Source organism: Mastomys coucha, unplaced genomic scaffold (genome assembly GCF_008632895.1).
Source record: "Mastomys coucha isolate ucsf_1 unplaced genomic scaffold, UCSF_Mcou_1 pScaffold23, whole genome shotgun sequence".
NCBI lineage: Eukaryota > Metazoa > Chordata > Mammalia > Rodentia > Muridae > Mastomys > Mastomys coucha.
In genome coordinates, this window is record NW_022196906.1 from 103,973,462 (window position 1) to 103,989,891 (window position 16,430).

The 16,430-nt window shown below is 42.7% G+C and overlaps 1 protein-coding gene across 17 annotated transcripts in view; it reads left to right on the plus strand.

Moving 5' to 3' along the window:
• Map4 (microtubule associated protein 4) overlaps nucleotides 1-16,430 on the plus strand; it is a 141,136-nt gene that overhangs the window by 92,758 nt on the left and 31,948 nt on the right. For 10 of the 17 annotated variants that reach the window (XM_031345228.1, XM_031345222.1, XM_031345223.1 and 7 more), the window contains 4 exons: nucleotides 4-138; nucleotides 2,201-3,373; nucleotides 4,249-4,359; nucleotides 4,778-7,987. In XM_031345228.1, the coding sequence (XP_031201088.1) occupies nucleotides 4-138; nucleotides 2,201-3,373; nucleotides 4,249-4,359; nucleotides 4,778-7,987 (4,629 nt within the window). The remainder of the gene's footprint in view (nucleotides 1-3; nucleotides 139-2,200; nucleotides 3,374-4,248; nucleotides 4,360-4,777; nucleotides 7,988-16,430) is intronic. The other 7 variants (XM_031345235.1, XM_031345230.1, XM_031345231.1 and 4 more) reach the window with 1 other exon arrangement.

Here is a 16,430-nt window from a genome sequence, read left to right on the forward strand (position 1 = left end):
TAGGTATGCTTCCCTGTGACTCATTTGCTTCCACGGCTGTTGTATCTCAGGAGTGTTCTGTAGGAGCCCCAAACTCTCCACACTCAGAGTCCTGGGTTTCCCAAGAGGTTACTGTAGAAGCTCTACAGCCAGCAACAGGTAAGTTCTCAGAAACGATTTCAGTACTTCATGTTTATGGCATCAGTAATCAGTGTTCCAGTGTTCTCAGCAGTCTAAAGCAGATACAGATAAACACTCTTTTTATCGTTCTTAGAGAGACAGAATCTTTTTTTTTTTTTTTTTGGTTTTTCAAGACACGGTTTCTCTGTATAGCCCTGGCTGTCCTGGAACTCACTCTGTAGACCAGGCTGGCCTCGAACTCAGAAATCTACCTGCCTCTGCCTCCCAAGTGCTGGGATTAAAGGCGTGCACCATCACCGCCCTGGGAGAGACAGAATCTTACCTGGAGCGGAACATACTATGTGGACCAGGCTGGCTTCAAGCTTGTCTGCCTCTGTCTCTTGAGTGCTGTGTTGAAGACATGCTTGATGCAGATTTTTAAACACTGGAATGTTTTGTCTCAGAAAGTAACCAATGCTGGCCTATGGTATTCTTCCTGCCTAGCCCTACGCAATGCCAGACTTCAGGCCTGAGACAGTGTACCCTTTCATGACATCTATGAGAAGAATGACTGCTAACCGCTAGTTCCCTTTCTAACTTGATTATGTACCTGTGTCCTTTTATTTAAGCATGTGTTTTCCCCTGGCCATGTCTACTCCACATCTTGTGTTCTTAGTGCACTTGATCTCAGCCAAAAGGCCAGGAGGAGTGACTTGTCTTCCTAGCATTGTTTCATTTTTTTAAAATGTTGTATTTGCCAAAGGTAGACATTAGACATTACCTCTGCAGCTTTTTAGTTAGTGAAAGTTTGTACTCATGCTGGGCGGTGGTAGCCCCCACCTTTATTCCCAGCACTGAGGAAGCAGAAGCAGGTAAATCTGTGTGAATTTGAGGCCAGCCTGGTTTATACATACAGTTCTGGGACAGCCAAAGCTACACAAAGAAACCCTGTTTAAAAAACCAACTAAACAGAACAAGTAAACCTTATATTCATTAAAAGCCAAATATTAATTAGAAGGTGATTTTCATTTATTTAATTTTTTTCATGACTTTTACAGTTTCCTAGTTTGACTAGCATAAACAGGCGGATTTCTTAGTTCAAGGCCAGCCTGGTCTACAGAGTGAGTTCCAGGACAGCTAGAGCTACACAGAGAAACCCTGTCTCAAAAAAACAAAAAAAAGAGAGAGGGAGAGAAAGAAAATGGCATCAAATCCCCTGAAGCCGGAGTTACAGATGCTTGTGAGCCACCATGTGGGTGCTAGGAATAGAACCAGAGTCTTCAGGAATAGTAGTCACTGTTCTTAATTGCGGGGCCATCTCTCCAGCCCAGAATGTTTCTTTTTTAAAATATCTTTTTGTCATTTTATTTTTTATTTCTACTTTTATTTATTTTTATTATATTTTTTAAGATCAGAAGATGACTTCTCGATGTCATTTCTCTTGACCATATAGCTCCTTGGGACTGAACTCAGGCCATCAGGCTTGGCAGCAGCATGCCTTTTCTAGCTAAGCTATCATCCTGGCTCCACAAAGTTTGTTTTGTTTTGTTTTGTTTTGTTTTGTTTTGTTTTGTTTTGTTTGAGATAGGGCTTTCTCTGTATAGCCCTGGCTGTCCTGGAAGTCACACTGTAGACCAGGCTGGCCTGCCTGCCTCTGTTCCTGAGTGCTGGGATTAAAGGCTTGTGTTACTACACCAGGTTCAGAAAGTACATTTTAAATGCAGGGTTATGGGTGAATGATACTAGGTCCTAATTTTCTTTTAACGATTTTTTTTTCACAAGAAAAATATAAGAGATGGCTCTGCAATTAAGAACAGTGACTACTATTTCTGAAGACTCTGGTTCTATTCCTAGCACCCACATGGTGGCTCACAAGCATCTGTAACTCCGGCTTCAGGGGATTTGATGCCATTTTGCACTGATTTATGTCTGTGTGAGGGTGTTGGGTCCTCTGGAACTAGTGTTACAGACAGTTGTGAGCTGCCGTGTGGGTGCTGGGGATTGAGCCCAAATCCTCTGGGAAAACATATTGTTCTTTTCATTTCTGAGCCATTATCTCTCAAGCATAGGTCCTAAATTTTTTTAAACTTACTTTTCTTAGAGCTATCCAAGGCAGTAGAAGTGGAATCAGTAAAAGAGCAGCTGCCAGCTAAAGCATTGGAAATGATGGCAGAACAGACCACTGATGTGGTGCCATCCAAAGAAACAGAGGAATCTCTATCCACAGACAGAACACCAGGCCCAGATACAGAGGTAACGTGGGCTAAAGACATAGAGGAGATCACCAACCCAGATGTGATATTGGCAAATGTCACGCAGCCATCTACTGAATCAGATATGCTCCTGGCCCAGGACATGGAACTACCCATAAGACCAGAGGCAGCCCATGTTAAAGATACCATATTGCCTACAGAACCAGATGTATCTTCAGCCAAGAATATGGCACCACCTATGGAAGAAGAAATTGTCCCAGACAAGGATATGACATTCCCCAAAGAAACAGAGACAGCAGTTCCAATAAAAATGGACTTAGTACCACCTGAGGATATGGAAGTTCCCAAAGAAACAGAGCTAGCCCCAGCCAAGGACTTGGTTTCACTCTCAGAAATAGAAGTGGCCCTGGCAAAGGATGATGAGTCCTCTACAGAAATACCCGTGACTCAGGAGATGGTCTTGTCCTCAGAAACAGAGGTGGTCCTGGCAACGGGGGTGACACTGCCCTCAGATCCCACAATGATGCTGAAAAAGGATATGCCACTCCCCTTAGAAGCAGAGGGACCCCCAGTGACGGACATAACTCCATCTCCAGACATGACTCCATCTTTGGAAACAGAAATGACCCTGGGCAAGGAGACAGCTCTACCCACAGAAACAAATTTGGGCATGGTCAAAGACATGGCTCCACTCCCAGAATCAGAAGTGGCTCTGGGCAAGGACGTGGTTGCACTTGCAGAAACAAAGGTGACTGAGTTTAACAGTGTGACCCCACTTTCAGAAGAAGAGGTAGCCTCAATCAAGGACACATCTCTGTCTCCAGAAACGGAGGCTCCCCCAGCTCAGCATGCTGATCCGCACTCAGGAACACAGTTGACTGTGGACAACAGCATGGCTCCAGCCTCAGATCTTGCCCTACCCTTGGAAACAAAAGTAGCAACAGTTCAAATTAAAGACAAAGAAACTGTACAGACCGAAGAAGAACTACAGGAAGACTCCCATTTGGAATCTGTGCAGCACAAGGGACAGTCAGCAGTACCTCTTTCCACGGCTTCACCAGGTACAGGCTTCTGCTTCCTCTTAGTATTCTCTCTCCCGGGGTATAGACTAAAGGACAGCTGTCACTCCTGGTAAGATACAGCCTGCTTTTCAGGTCCACTCATGCTTCTCCTAGTCAGTGTGCTGACCCTCGCCTTCCTCTGGAGGCTCACCCCATTCTGTGTTCATTGCTTCTCTTGCAGAAAGTGAACCAGTAAGACCCACAGCCCATCATTCCCATCTGCATACTGACTTGTGTCTGTATGCACTGCTTTCAGAAATGTTTGGGTTTTGGTTTTTGTTTCATCTACAAAGGTAAAAGTAGTGCTAGTAAGATGCCTCATTCATTGTAAAGCCATCAGCCATTAAGTTTGACAACCTAACTTCAGTCCCCAGAACCCATATGGTGAACGGAGAGAACCAACTGACATACTATTCTCTGACCTCCACATGTTGGCTGTGGCACACTTGTTCCTCCACACAATTAATATTAATAAAATTACTTATAAAAGCAAAGAAGGGCTAGAGAGATGGATCAGTGGTCAAAAGCACTGACTGCTCTTCCAAAGGTCCTGAGTTCAATTCCCAGCAACCTCATGGTGGTTCACAACCACCCGTAATGAGATCTGATGCCCTGTTCTGGTGTGTATGAAGACAGCAACCGTGTACCCACATACATTAAATAAATAAATAAATAAATAATTTTTTTTTTAAAAAAAAAGGAAGAAAAACCAGGGAACCCTATCTATTCTGCCTTCCAACTGCCCCTCCCATTTTCTCTACATTATTACAGAAGAATTCTTCAAAATACATTTTCATTTCCATTTTATGGTACATAAAAAATTAACTGAAATATTATTTCTCTGAAGCTTACATGAATTTTACTCTTACCTTTAGAACCAGTCAAAGCTGCAGACCAAAAGTCTCCCTTGCCAATAGATGAAGGTTCTGCATTAGAGAAGTTAGAGCAGGAGACATCTGGCCGCCAGCCTTCTGAGCTTTGCTCAGGTGAGTCCTGGAATGTGAGCATCAGGAGTGATGGGATGATGATGGGACAGTATTTAGTTGTTGCTTGTGTGATGGTCATTATTAACAGTATAGTTTATAAAGTCCATTATTTTGTTTTTTCAGTATATTCCTTTTCTTTAGGCAGAAAGTGGGTTTCTTACATGTTTCCTGTTATGTTATAATGAATTATTTTAAAGTGAAGATTTTAAATGTCTTAATTTTTTATAAATATATCTGGAAAAAATTTTGACTTGTGATGATGATCTTTGATAAACCCAGCTAAGGATAAGAAGTGTTTAGGAAAAGGTTTATATGAATGAATGGTGTGAATCACTTAAATGAATCACTAAACTTTTTTTATAGAGGTGATAAGAAGGAAATTGCTGTTTAGAATTTTAGCCAAGTTCATGTATTGCAGGTTTCCCTTCCTCACAAGGTAAACACGTTTGCAGAACAAGTGACCGCAGGTCAGCCCGGTCTAAGCCTGCCAGGGTCTCTCCTGAGCTGTTGGAAGGTTCTCCTCCATGGAAGATTCTTGATCCCAGGCTGGGCCCCTGCCCATTTTCTGAGTTGGGTTGGGTCTCTGGTTCATCTTCCGGTGGTGAGCACGGGAACCAAAGAAAAGTTATTCATGCTGAATTCCTACCCCAGAGAGATCATGGCAGGGAAGCCAGGGATACAGAGAACATGCCAATGATGATGAAGAAAAAGAAGAAAAAACCAAAGCAGAAAAGATATCCTCAGTCCCGAGCTGGGGGACCTTGGGATAACAATACTACAGATGAGCGCCAAGATCATCCTGCTGCTCATGGGCCCCTGAAGTCAGGTGTGGGCCCCACAGAATGTGGACTTGTATCCAGAGAAGTCTGGAAGCATGACTCTGCAGAGAGTCGTGAGGTCACTTCATGTCCAGATCAGCCTCCAGAAACCCTGGTAAAAGCTCAGCTCAAGCCGAGAGTGGAAGCCGACCACAGAGATAAAAGCCTACTATCAGAGAACCAAGGCAAGAGCTTGCTGCAGGAAGAGGGAGAGAGAGCCCCAGCTATATCACACCCGAATCCTTTAGTGCATACAGGCAGGGAAGTGAGTCCAGCTATATCACACCCGAATCCTTTAGTGCATACAGGCAGGGAAGTGAGTCCATCTAGTTTGAAAGGAACCCCAGTTGACAGCACTGCACTCAGTGTGACAGCTCCTCGAGGGGGTTGTTCCCCTTTATTGGGCCAAGAAATTATGAATAGAGTTCCAAAACCCACAACAGATAAAGTGCTGCCAAGTCTGACCCTCGCTTTATCAGCAGACAGTCTGAAGGAAGAGAGTGGTAGAAGTAGGGCACCTGCACTGCAGGTGTGTCCTAATGCAGTCCGGGATGTTAAAGAGCTGAGACCAGACACAGCCTCCGAGCAAAGACTAGGACCCAGCCTGCTTGCTTCCAAGGAGCTGAGAGACCAAGAATTAGTTCAAGCTCCTGGGCCAGAGAGTGAGCTGTTGAAGAAAATGACAAGTGATGCCAAAAGCAGGAAGGGAAGGGGTCCTGGGAAAGTCAGAGCAGGCTCAGGGAAGTCAGGATCTAAAGCCGAGGTGCCATTCCTCCTGAACAGCAACAGGGAGGGGAGCGCTGTGCCTCTGCCAAATGAGCCAGTCCCGGAACCTGGGGTAGTGAGTATTAAGGGTCCCGGAAGAGGGCTATGCTTGGAGTCTTCAGAGCAACCAGGGGCCATTACTGACCTCACTGAGGCCGCGCCAAGGGTGGCTGATGGTGGTGTAGGAGGCACCATGCAGCCATTAATGCCTTTGGAAAGTGGGTCAAGTTTGACTCAGACTTTGGATGCTAGGACAGAAAGAAGAGCTGAGGTTAAAAATACGGGTATCAGTAACCAGAGCAAGGAAGGGAAGTGCCCTTGGGTGGATCGTGAGTCAACTCCCTGCATTTCTGAGAAGACTAAAAAGAGAGGCAATGAAGGCAGGAAGAGAGAGTTTAAAAATAGTTACCCTGTACAGCCTAGCCGAGTGGAGGGCAGGGAGGAGATCATCTGCCCACCTTGTGTAGAGAAGCACAGTGATGATGGTAATGTTCCCCATAAAAACAGTGAACTAGGGCAGGTTTCCCCGAAAACATATGCATCAGGTACAGCCACAGAAGTTGCTGACCCCAAGAGTGAGAAGGTTGAGTCGAATTCTGTTCAACTTGGGGATCTTTTAGGGAATAAAACAAACTCAGCCCAAAGTTCTGCTGTTACTACTGACCCAGCTGCCAAGGTGACATATGTGAGCTCCCCAGACGCAATCCAGGGGGCAGGATTTGTTCCCTCAGTAGGAACTGAGGAAAACAAGACCTATGTAGCCAAGGGACAGGCTGCAGTGCCAGGGAAACCTAACAAAAGGGGCAATGATGGGAAATGCAGAAGGGTTCAGAGCAGCATTCCTGAGATTAAGACCGATACAACAAATCCCACGGAAACCACAGGAGACTGCAGAATTGAGGGAGTTGGATATGTGGATGAAAATAGAAATATTACATTTACCTCTGAGAGAGCACCGTTGGGTCTGATGAGTAAGTCAGCTCCTCTAGAGGCTATGGGATCAGCAGGCTGTGACATGCTGCCCTGCCCTTCTCCTCAAATAGGAAAGGAAGATAATTCCTTCCCAGATAATTCCAGAAAAAGTGAGCAAGAAAATAATAATTTCAAAAATTTCACACAAGATAAGTGTAGCAGAGATGGACTCCCAGGTCAAAAAAGGCCCAAGACTTGCCCTGCTGCTGTGCCCTCTACTGGTACAGAAGGAGTTGCTGGGACTTCTACAGAAGCCCAAGAGAAGGTTAGCAGTCTCGGAGATCACTCTCTTAAGAATGAAGGTGGGCTTACTGATTACAGGGAAAATGAAATAGGGATAACCCCCGAAAGGCATGCGGTAGGGAGACCTGAGTCAGAGCAGCACAGGTCCTCTGCGCATTCAGCCCAGCATGCCACAGAGCCCTCCAAAGGGCACCTCCTTCCTGGTGTGCTCACAGAAAGACCGCTCCTTTCAGGAGAAGTCAGAGTCCTAGGCGCACATGCAGACAGTGGAGATCTGCCTCTGGGGAAGGAAGAGAAGAGAGCTGAGAAAGACTCGACCCCAGTTAGAAACCCTGACCCTCTTAGAGAGAAAACACAGGAATTCAGTTTGTCTGACGACCAAAATGAGAAAGAGAGAGATTCCAAGGACCTAGAGAGTTTGGATAAGAAGATAGATAACACACTTTTGTCTCCAGAAAATGAAAAGGATAAATTAAAAGAAACTAGTCTGTCATGTGAAGTCACAAAATTGGAATGCATTGCCATGTCAACAACAGAACTTCAGTCTGATTTCTCGTGTGACAGTGTTGAGGGGGAACGTAAAGTAGTGGTGGCTGCTTACAAGGATCCTCAAGTCCCAGAATTCAAAGGTAATGGGGTCGAAGCTCCTCAGAAGATGACAGGCATGTCAGAACTGAAGGTACTGGGTGAAAGGAAGAAGGAAGATAAAGGCAGAATGGCAGAGCCATTGAAAGGCTACATGAGACCCACCAAGTCTCGAGGACTCACTCCACGTCTGCCGAAGTCTGCAAGTCAGGAGAGAGAGAGATCCAAGCTGCTCACGTCCAGTGGTATGACCATGCCATGGGGAAGTGTGTTCCGTGTGGCTTTTGAGTCAGCATTGAAAACAGCTTGTGCCTTGGCTCCATCCAGACTCTAATCCGTTGTTCGCTAGTCTGTTGGCATGCTACTTATGTATTTTTTTCAGCCAAAGCATGCATGCCTTGTGTTCAGCTTAAGGAGACTGACAGTGTGGTTGCATGCCTTTTTAATTCAGCACTGAATCTTGAGTGTTATTGGAAGTTGTGGGGGTGAGGAGAGAACATTGGTGTAAATATTTGCAGCAGAAAAAAGTCTGGCTGAGTATATGAGACTTGGCTCTATTTTTTTGTTTGTTTATTTATAGTATATTAATAGCTTGAGCTAGTGGGAGTGAGTATCCAGATTGCTTTCAGATCAATGAAAAGGCTATGCCTTCATCTTCTTGTGTCCTGACTAGCAATGGGAGGCACAGACTTCATGTCGCTAGTAGCTGGGAAGTGACCTCTCAAGGTACCAGGTAGGCTAGACGGGTTTAATCAGTTATGCTGCTTACAGCCATTATCAATAGTTGTATATAGATTAAAATTTGGGCATAGCCTGCATTCATTAAACAGTTCATGAACTTTGCTTATAATGGTAAAATTCCTCCTAATTTTTCCCTTTGGGACTTTAATAGATCAAATAGTTGATTTGAGTTTAAGATGAATTTCTTAAGATTTAGAGATTAATCATGTAATCCCTCACCCTCCACCAGTACATATTTAGTTATACCTTCCCTGAACCAACCTTAGAAAATATTTCCTTGCATTTGAAGATTTTTGCAGCCAACAAATGGTTCTTTCTTAACAAGTTTGCATGGATTTAAACATAAGACACTGTTTTAGGCCAAGCAGCCCATGAGATGGTGTGGACTTGTCCTTTTGGGGAAGCTGGTGCCGTGCATGAATGAGCACCTGGAGTGGAATACTTGTGCTGTAAGGGAAGGACACATGCTATTTCATCTTTGTGCTCTCTCCTTCTCAGTGAAAATTAAGTAGAATAGATTCCAGAATTCTACCATATTCTTTAGTTTTGTAAGTGATTAAAAGGTAACAGGTAAATTTTGTAAGACCCTTGTCAGGATTTTCAAAGAAATGTTTAGTGTTTGCAAAGAATTCTAGAAAGAGGGTTTATTCTTAAAACCTGCAGAGCTCTCTGGACCAATTCAGCCCCAGCTCAGCGTGTGTGTTAGGGAATGTCCTTGCCGAGGACGCATGAGACAAAACATGAGGGGAGTATAATGAGAACTGAGTAGAATTCATTGCTGTGTCTCTAAATTCTAACGGTCGCTACCTTTAGGATCAGTAGATGCTTTTGAATAGTTAAAAACAGAGGTTTTATACTGAGGTGGGCTTCTAGTTCACACCTATAATTCCAGCATTTGGGAGATGAAGCTAGGAGGATCAGGAGTTCAAGGCCAGTCTGGGATACATGAGACCCTTCCCACTCCCACCCCACCCTGCAAAAAAAGTCATGAAAATTGTTAAATATTTTTAGCTCTATTATTTTACATTTATGAGTATGGTCATTACTCTAGCTTCCCAAAGCTATTGCTTTTTAATACAATTAACACATTGACAGGGTACAAGGGAATGGGCATGGTATCTTTTCCTTCCATTAAGCAATTTAAATTTTTCTCTTTTTAGATAAAACCTACTCTTAACAGTATTGTACATGTCCTTCCAGAGAAGTTAGGCTTAAGAATAATAAAATTTGCTGGGCAGTGGTGGAGCACACCTTTAATCCCAGCCCTTGGAGGCAGAGGCAAGCAGATTTCTGAGTTCAGGGCCAGCCTGGTCTACCAAGTGAGTTCTAGGACAGCCAGGGCTACACAGAGAAACCCTGTCTCAAAAACCAAAAACAAAAACAAGAAACCTTTCTTAAAAACGTATCAGTCTGTATAGTTATATTCATGTTTTAGGCAGGTCTTACTACAGCAATTCTGGGATGGGGGTAGGGATGTCAAGAAGGGAAATGAACTGCAAAGAGGTGAGAGTGAGCACTTGGTTCAGTTTGACTTAGTCAGACTGGACCAAACTTTGCCAGGTAGTTTTTTGTGAGCATATTTAAATACAATATAATTTGAAAAAATAAAATTTCCTGGTGTAATATAATCCCTAGTGCACAAGGAAGCATAATTACATAAAAACTCAACTCAAGGTATATATCATTTCTTCCATAAACATGGATTTTAGAGATATGCTGTCTGTATTTTTTTTAAAGATTTATTTATTTGTTTTATGTATCTTTAAGAGCATAAGAAAGGATTTGGCCTGTTGCAGTCATACAGATATAGCATGAAGGTCATTTGGTCTATTAGCCTGCGTGGTCTTGATTGTGGGAGTTTGGGGGAACTTCTGGGAGAACTTCTGGCTACACAGGTACTGTAAGGGTCATGGTTGTAGGAGCTTGATTACTAGACACCTCTGGTTCTGGTTGTGAAAACTTGATAAAACCTAGCCTAATAGGTAATGCAGATCACCAGGCTGTTAATCACCTCCAATTCCCAGCTTTCTGGATGGAAAAACAAGTTATATAGCCTGCGTCTTTAACAATCCTGGTTTCTCTGGTGCTCTTTGGACATAAGGACTTCTGCTTCCAACACTGGGCGGCCTGAAACTCAGTGAGTAGATGGCCTCTGTCTCTATAATACTGGGATTACAGGCATTTTCCACCATGCTATATATGCTCTGATGTTTTGTCTATGACTGGTAGATTTGGTCTTAGTAAAATTTATCTTTACTCTTAACTTTGAGTCAGTTATTGAAGATTATTGATCCTTACCTGTCTTGTCTCCATTTGTCTTGTAGTCAAATGGTGTTGCACATGGATTTCAATCTTACAGTGCCGGGTGTTATGATAGCTCAGTAGATAAAGGTGCTTGCTGCTGAGACAGATGACCTGAATTTGATTTTTGTTGCTGCATGACAATGGACTTTAGAAGAGAATGGACATCTCCTGCAGGCTGTCTTAGCCTCCACATAAATGCTGCAGCATACACATGCACACAAACACAATAAGTAAAATTGATGCTTACCATAGATTGAGGAATGATTATCATCTATCTGGTTACCCGTAGATAGAAGAAGACGTGTGTGTCTGTCTCTCTCTCATCCCCCTCACACCCATACACACACACACACACACACACACACACACACACACACAGAAAGAGAGAGAGAGATACTGTCTTTTACTGGAGGTTCTCAAGATTACACATGGGTATGGAAGAGGTAAATTCTGAACCTGTCTTTTTAAAGGTTTACTTATTTGTTTTATGCATGAGTACACTGTGGTGTCTTCAGACACACCAGAAGAGGGCATCAGATTCCATTACACAAGATTGTAAGCCACCATGTGGTTGTTGGAGATTGGACTCAGGATGACTGGAAGAGCAGCCAGCTCCTGACCCCTGAGCCATTTTTCCAGCCCCCAAGTCTTTTTTAATCAGAAATTTTAATTGTTTTTTTTTTGTTGTTGTTTTAGTATTTTTTAGGAGAATTTCATATAATCTGTAGATATTTCCCAATAAAAATATAGATAAGGAAGCAAAACATATATATTTATATAAAATTGTTGTTTTGAGTCTCTCTAGATAGCCCTGGCTTACCTGAAACGCAGAGATGCTTCCCTTGCATTCTGGCATTCTGCATGTAAAGGAGTATGCAACTGCCGGGAAGTGGTGGCGCACGCCTTTAATCCCAGCACTTGGGAGGCAGAGGCAGGTGGATCTCTGAGTTCGAGGCCAGCCTGGTCTACAGAGTGAGTTCCAGAACAACCAGGGCTACACAGAGAAACCCTGTCTCAAAAAACAAAAAACAAAACAAAACAAAAAAACAGGAGTATGCAACCATGCCCAACATATTTTTAGTTTAGTTTAGTTTAGTTTAGTTAGTTAGCCTTTAAGTTTATGTTTGAGTCACTGCTGTATTCTTCTTCTTCTTTGTGGTTTTTTTTGTTTTGTTTTGTTTTGTCTTGTTTTTTGAGGCTGGATTTCTCTATGTAGCCCTGACTGTCCTGGAACTCACTCTGTAGACCAGGCTGGCCTTGAACTCAGAAATCAGAAATCCGCCTGCCTCTGCTTCCTGGGATTAAAGGTGTGCACTACCACTGCCCAGCTGCTATATTCTTCCTAGTATCTAGTGTATAGTTTTACATATTTTTTAAAATTAATAATGAATTACCTTAGCCTCTTTGGAAATGAGTAAGTAAAATATTTTTCAGTATCCTGTTCTTTCTCTTGACATTTCCATGCCACTTTCAAGTTGGGGAAAACTTTAGCAGGTTTCTTTGCATATGATGCATATTGTTCTAGGCAGGAAGGATGAAAAAATTTATGGAGGTACATGAGGGAAGCCTGATCTCAACATGTCTCAAAAAAAAAAGAAAAGTCTTCTTATGGCATCTCCCTTTTTTGTAAGTGGAAGCACAAGTTTGAAAGGGTATTTCATGTGGGTTATAGTATATACACTTCTTGTTAGCTGTTTCCCTGGAAATCACCCATGGGGCATGGGACAGTTGGAGACCCTGGAAACAGGCCTTTTGCCTGTTCAGAGCCTGTTCTCCTTCCTATCTGGCTTCATTTCTTTCATTTCAATTTGCTAGAGCTCATCAACTGTTCGCTAGCAGCTGGGAATGTCAGTTTATGGAAAGAAAATGTCTTGGTGTGAAACTTGAAGTAATTTATAAACTCAGAAATCTTAACAGTTTCAGAGCCCGTGTACATAAATAAAATATGCTCAGCATATAAAAAAAAAAGCATTTGTAATCTTAGGAGAGGAGTTGCTACTATTTTACAACTTGAGAGGCTGCCTGCCCTTTGTAGTTCTTTCCACTGCCTGTGCTCTGGCTTCCTCCACAGTGCCTTCTTGCAGCCAGGTTGGCCTTAACCTTCCTGCCTCCACCTCCCACGTACAGAGACTTTTGTGCTGCTCTGCTCAGCTTGACCTTTTTTTTTTTTTCAAGCATATTAGTGGAATTTACAACTACCATTTATTAGAAAATTTGTTTTACCCAGCACTGTTGTAAATTCTTTAATTCTTGATTAACCCTCAAATAATCCTACTTGAGTGATACTTCTATCACTTTGGTTGAAGAGGCCATCTAAATATGTTTGCAAATGTTGGTTATCCTGCTTTGACTGGTGGATGACTAGATGTGAGATGGGGTTGATCGCTTAGCCTCGCACATAAGTACTCCCACATGGTAAACACTTGTAAATGAGGCTGGGCAGTGGTGGCGCATGCCTTTAATCCCAGCACTTGAGAAGCAGAGGCAGGCAGTTTTCTGAGATCTGTAGGCCAGCCTGGTCTACAGAGTGAGTTCCAGGACAGCCAGAGCTATACAGAGAAACCCTGTCTAGAAGAACCAAAATAAAACAAAAACCTAAATAAATAAATAAATAAATAAATAAATAAATGGGACTTTCCTGCTTTTCCCTGTGATATATCCATGAAAGGAAGATCATCTCATCTGTGGGAAATTCAAAATGTTACTCTTGAAATTGTTTAGCATACAAATTAACATTGCCTGCTGCTTTTCAGTAGTGGACATAAGTATGAGCCATGTGCTATGGAGATGAAGCAAACTGACTGAGTCTCCAGAGAATGGCAAGAAGAGTTCTGGGTCTGAATGGGCCAGGAAGTGTTGCCAAGGCATTCCTAAGCAAAGCATGGGAGGGTTTGCGTGATGCATAGCGGTTGCATGGAGTATCTGAAGAGATGCCAGATGTTAGGATGTCATTGCAGATAAGTCATTGGGGAACCAGTGAAATCTCTGATGCCTTTTGAGTTTAAATTGGGGAAAAGAAGATAAACTGCTAAAGGCTCTAGGGAGTCCTGGGTGCCTCCATAGACAGGATCTGGGAATAGTTGGTGGACAGGGTCTTGTTTCTGTTAGGTTTTAGTTGGGTCATTCCTTTTCCTTAGGCTTGTTGGTAGAGTTTTCATGTCCTTTGAATTCTTTGAGTTTACATGAATCAGATTACTAGCTTCAGTCTTTTTAATCTGTCTGTTCACTTCTCAACTTTTGAATGTTAATCAGGGAGAGTCATGATGTTCTTGAGTTGAACATGTACATAGATATGTTCCTAAAATTCAGTAAAATATGGTTTTGATTTGGTTTTGAATATAGATTTGTATAACTATTAAAATATCCAAATAAGAAAACAGATTATAACTTCTTAACTTTCAGTTTATATTAGTGAAGAGTACCATCAGTCATGTAATTAGAATTACTGACTTTCATTGTAATGATAATTTATTAGGACTGTTTCCTGGAGACGATAACTGAACAGTTGGTCAATCTGGAATATAGTGTTGCCTTGGCAACTAATGAGCATGCAGAGAAACCAACCATGGAGCATAAAAATTGCAAGGCTCTAAACAGGTTAAATACCAGCCCCAGGCACAGAAAACCAGAAACATCTGCCAGTACATCTGACTATACAAAACCTTGCATGACATTAGAAACTACCTTGTGACCAGATACAGGAATCCATGTACACTTATCAGACTTAACCTGAATAAAATAGAACCTCAAACCACCTGACCAAATGACATTCCACATTGCTTATTCTTGGACTGGGACTGGGGCTTAGTAATACAGCCCTGGGTTTGAGGCCCCAGGTTCAAATCCCAGTGTTGAGAAAGGAATAAAAAAGCTCTTGGAAGTTATTGAAGGCTGCTAAAGTGATAGGAGAGAATCAGACTAAATAATACAGAAATGTTGCTGAATGAAATCTATCCTTCCACTAGCATTATTTGTTGTTGTTGTTTTGGGACAGGGTCTCAAAGCCTTGGCTGTCCTAGAATTCACTGTGTAGACCCAGGCTGGCCTTGACTCAAAGAGATCTATCTGCCTGTTTCTGCCTCTGTAGTAGTTTTATAAGAGACTATTTTATTGTTCATCTACCTCTGTGCTGGTCACCCACAGCAGATATGGACAGGACTCCCTCCCTCCCTCCTTCCCTCCCTCCCTCCTTCCCTCGCTCCCTCCCTTCCTGCTTTCCTTCCTTCCTTCCTTCCTTCCTTCTAGAGCTATGGGGAGAGGCATGTAAACAAAAGATTACCATGTGGTTTATAATCTTGAAAGAGTTCTGTGAAACTCCTGTGGACTAGAATGTTTGAGGTCATCGTATGCTTACGAGTCCTGTCTCAAATACATATTATTTTCCTTTGCTAATTAAGGAAACATTAAACTGGAGAGCCATTAAACTGAGCATGATGGTGCACTTGGAAGGCTTGAAGCGGGAAGGCACTGAGTTACAGGCCAATATAGGCTGCACAGTAATACCCTGCTTCATAAGTAAATAAGTTGGTCAGATATAGTGGCATACACTTTTAATCCTAACATTTAGGAGGCAGAGGTAGGCCATTGATTTCTAGTCCAGCCTAGTCTATATAGCAAGTTGCAGACCAGGCAGGACTATGCAGAAGACCTTGTTTAAAGGGGTGAGATGGGGGATGGGCAGTGGCGTAAAGTAAGTAGATTTGAAAAGGAACTAGGGAAATAAATTGCTCACTCAGTGTTTGCCTTGCAGGCCTGAAGGCCGGAATTTGATCCCTTGACCCCATGGCCAGGTGGATTGTACTTATAATCTCAGTGCTAAGGAGATAGAAGCAGGAGGATTCTTGGAGCTCACTCACTCTTCAAGCCAGTGAGAGCCCATCTCAAAAGAGGTAGATGGAGCTGGAGAGAAGGCTCGGCACTTTAGAACACCGGCTGCTCTTCCAGAGGTCCTGAGTTCAATTCCTAGCACCCACGTGGTAGTTTATGGACATCGATAAAGGGATCCGATGTCCTCTTCTAACATGGAAGCATACATGCAGCAGAGAATTCATACATCAAATAAAAATTAAAAAAAAAAAAGAGGTAGATGATACGATGTTCTTGAAAATGACACTCAAGACTGTCCTGGCCTCCAGGCACACCCATGTGCATTTATGCACACACATTTTGTCCATTCTTTAAAAGAAGATTTGGGCTGGGGAGTTAGCCAGCTAAGTGGAAGAATGCTTGCCTAGCAATACAGGACCCTGGATTTGACTCCAGCACCAGAGCTGGGGGACTTTTTTCAAAGAGTGTGTCATCGAGTAAATAAAGTGAACTAACGTAGTGCTGCAGAAAGGCTGCTCAGAACGGAGCTTGGCTTTCCTGTTACATGCTCACCTTATGACCTTGGGCAGAACACTTCTTTTTTGGGGACGGGGTGGGGGGGGAGGGCAGCATTTGTAAAATAGGAGATAAGGTTACAGGAACTGTTACACTATCCAATGTGCACATTTCCATGTCCTTGAAGTACTGTTTTTATAGAATATTTTAGAAGGGATTCAGCAAATGGGATAATTTCTTTTAGGGAGTTAGATTTTGAGAGTTAGCTTTTCTTTTTTTTTTCTATTAAATAGACATTGAAAGGTCTTTTTTTTTTTTTTT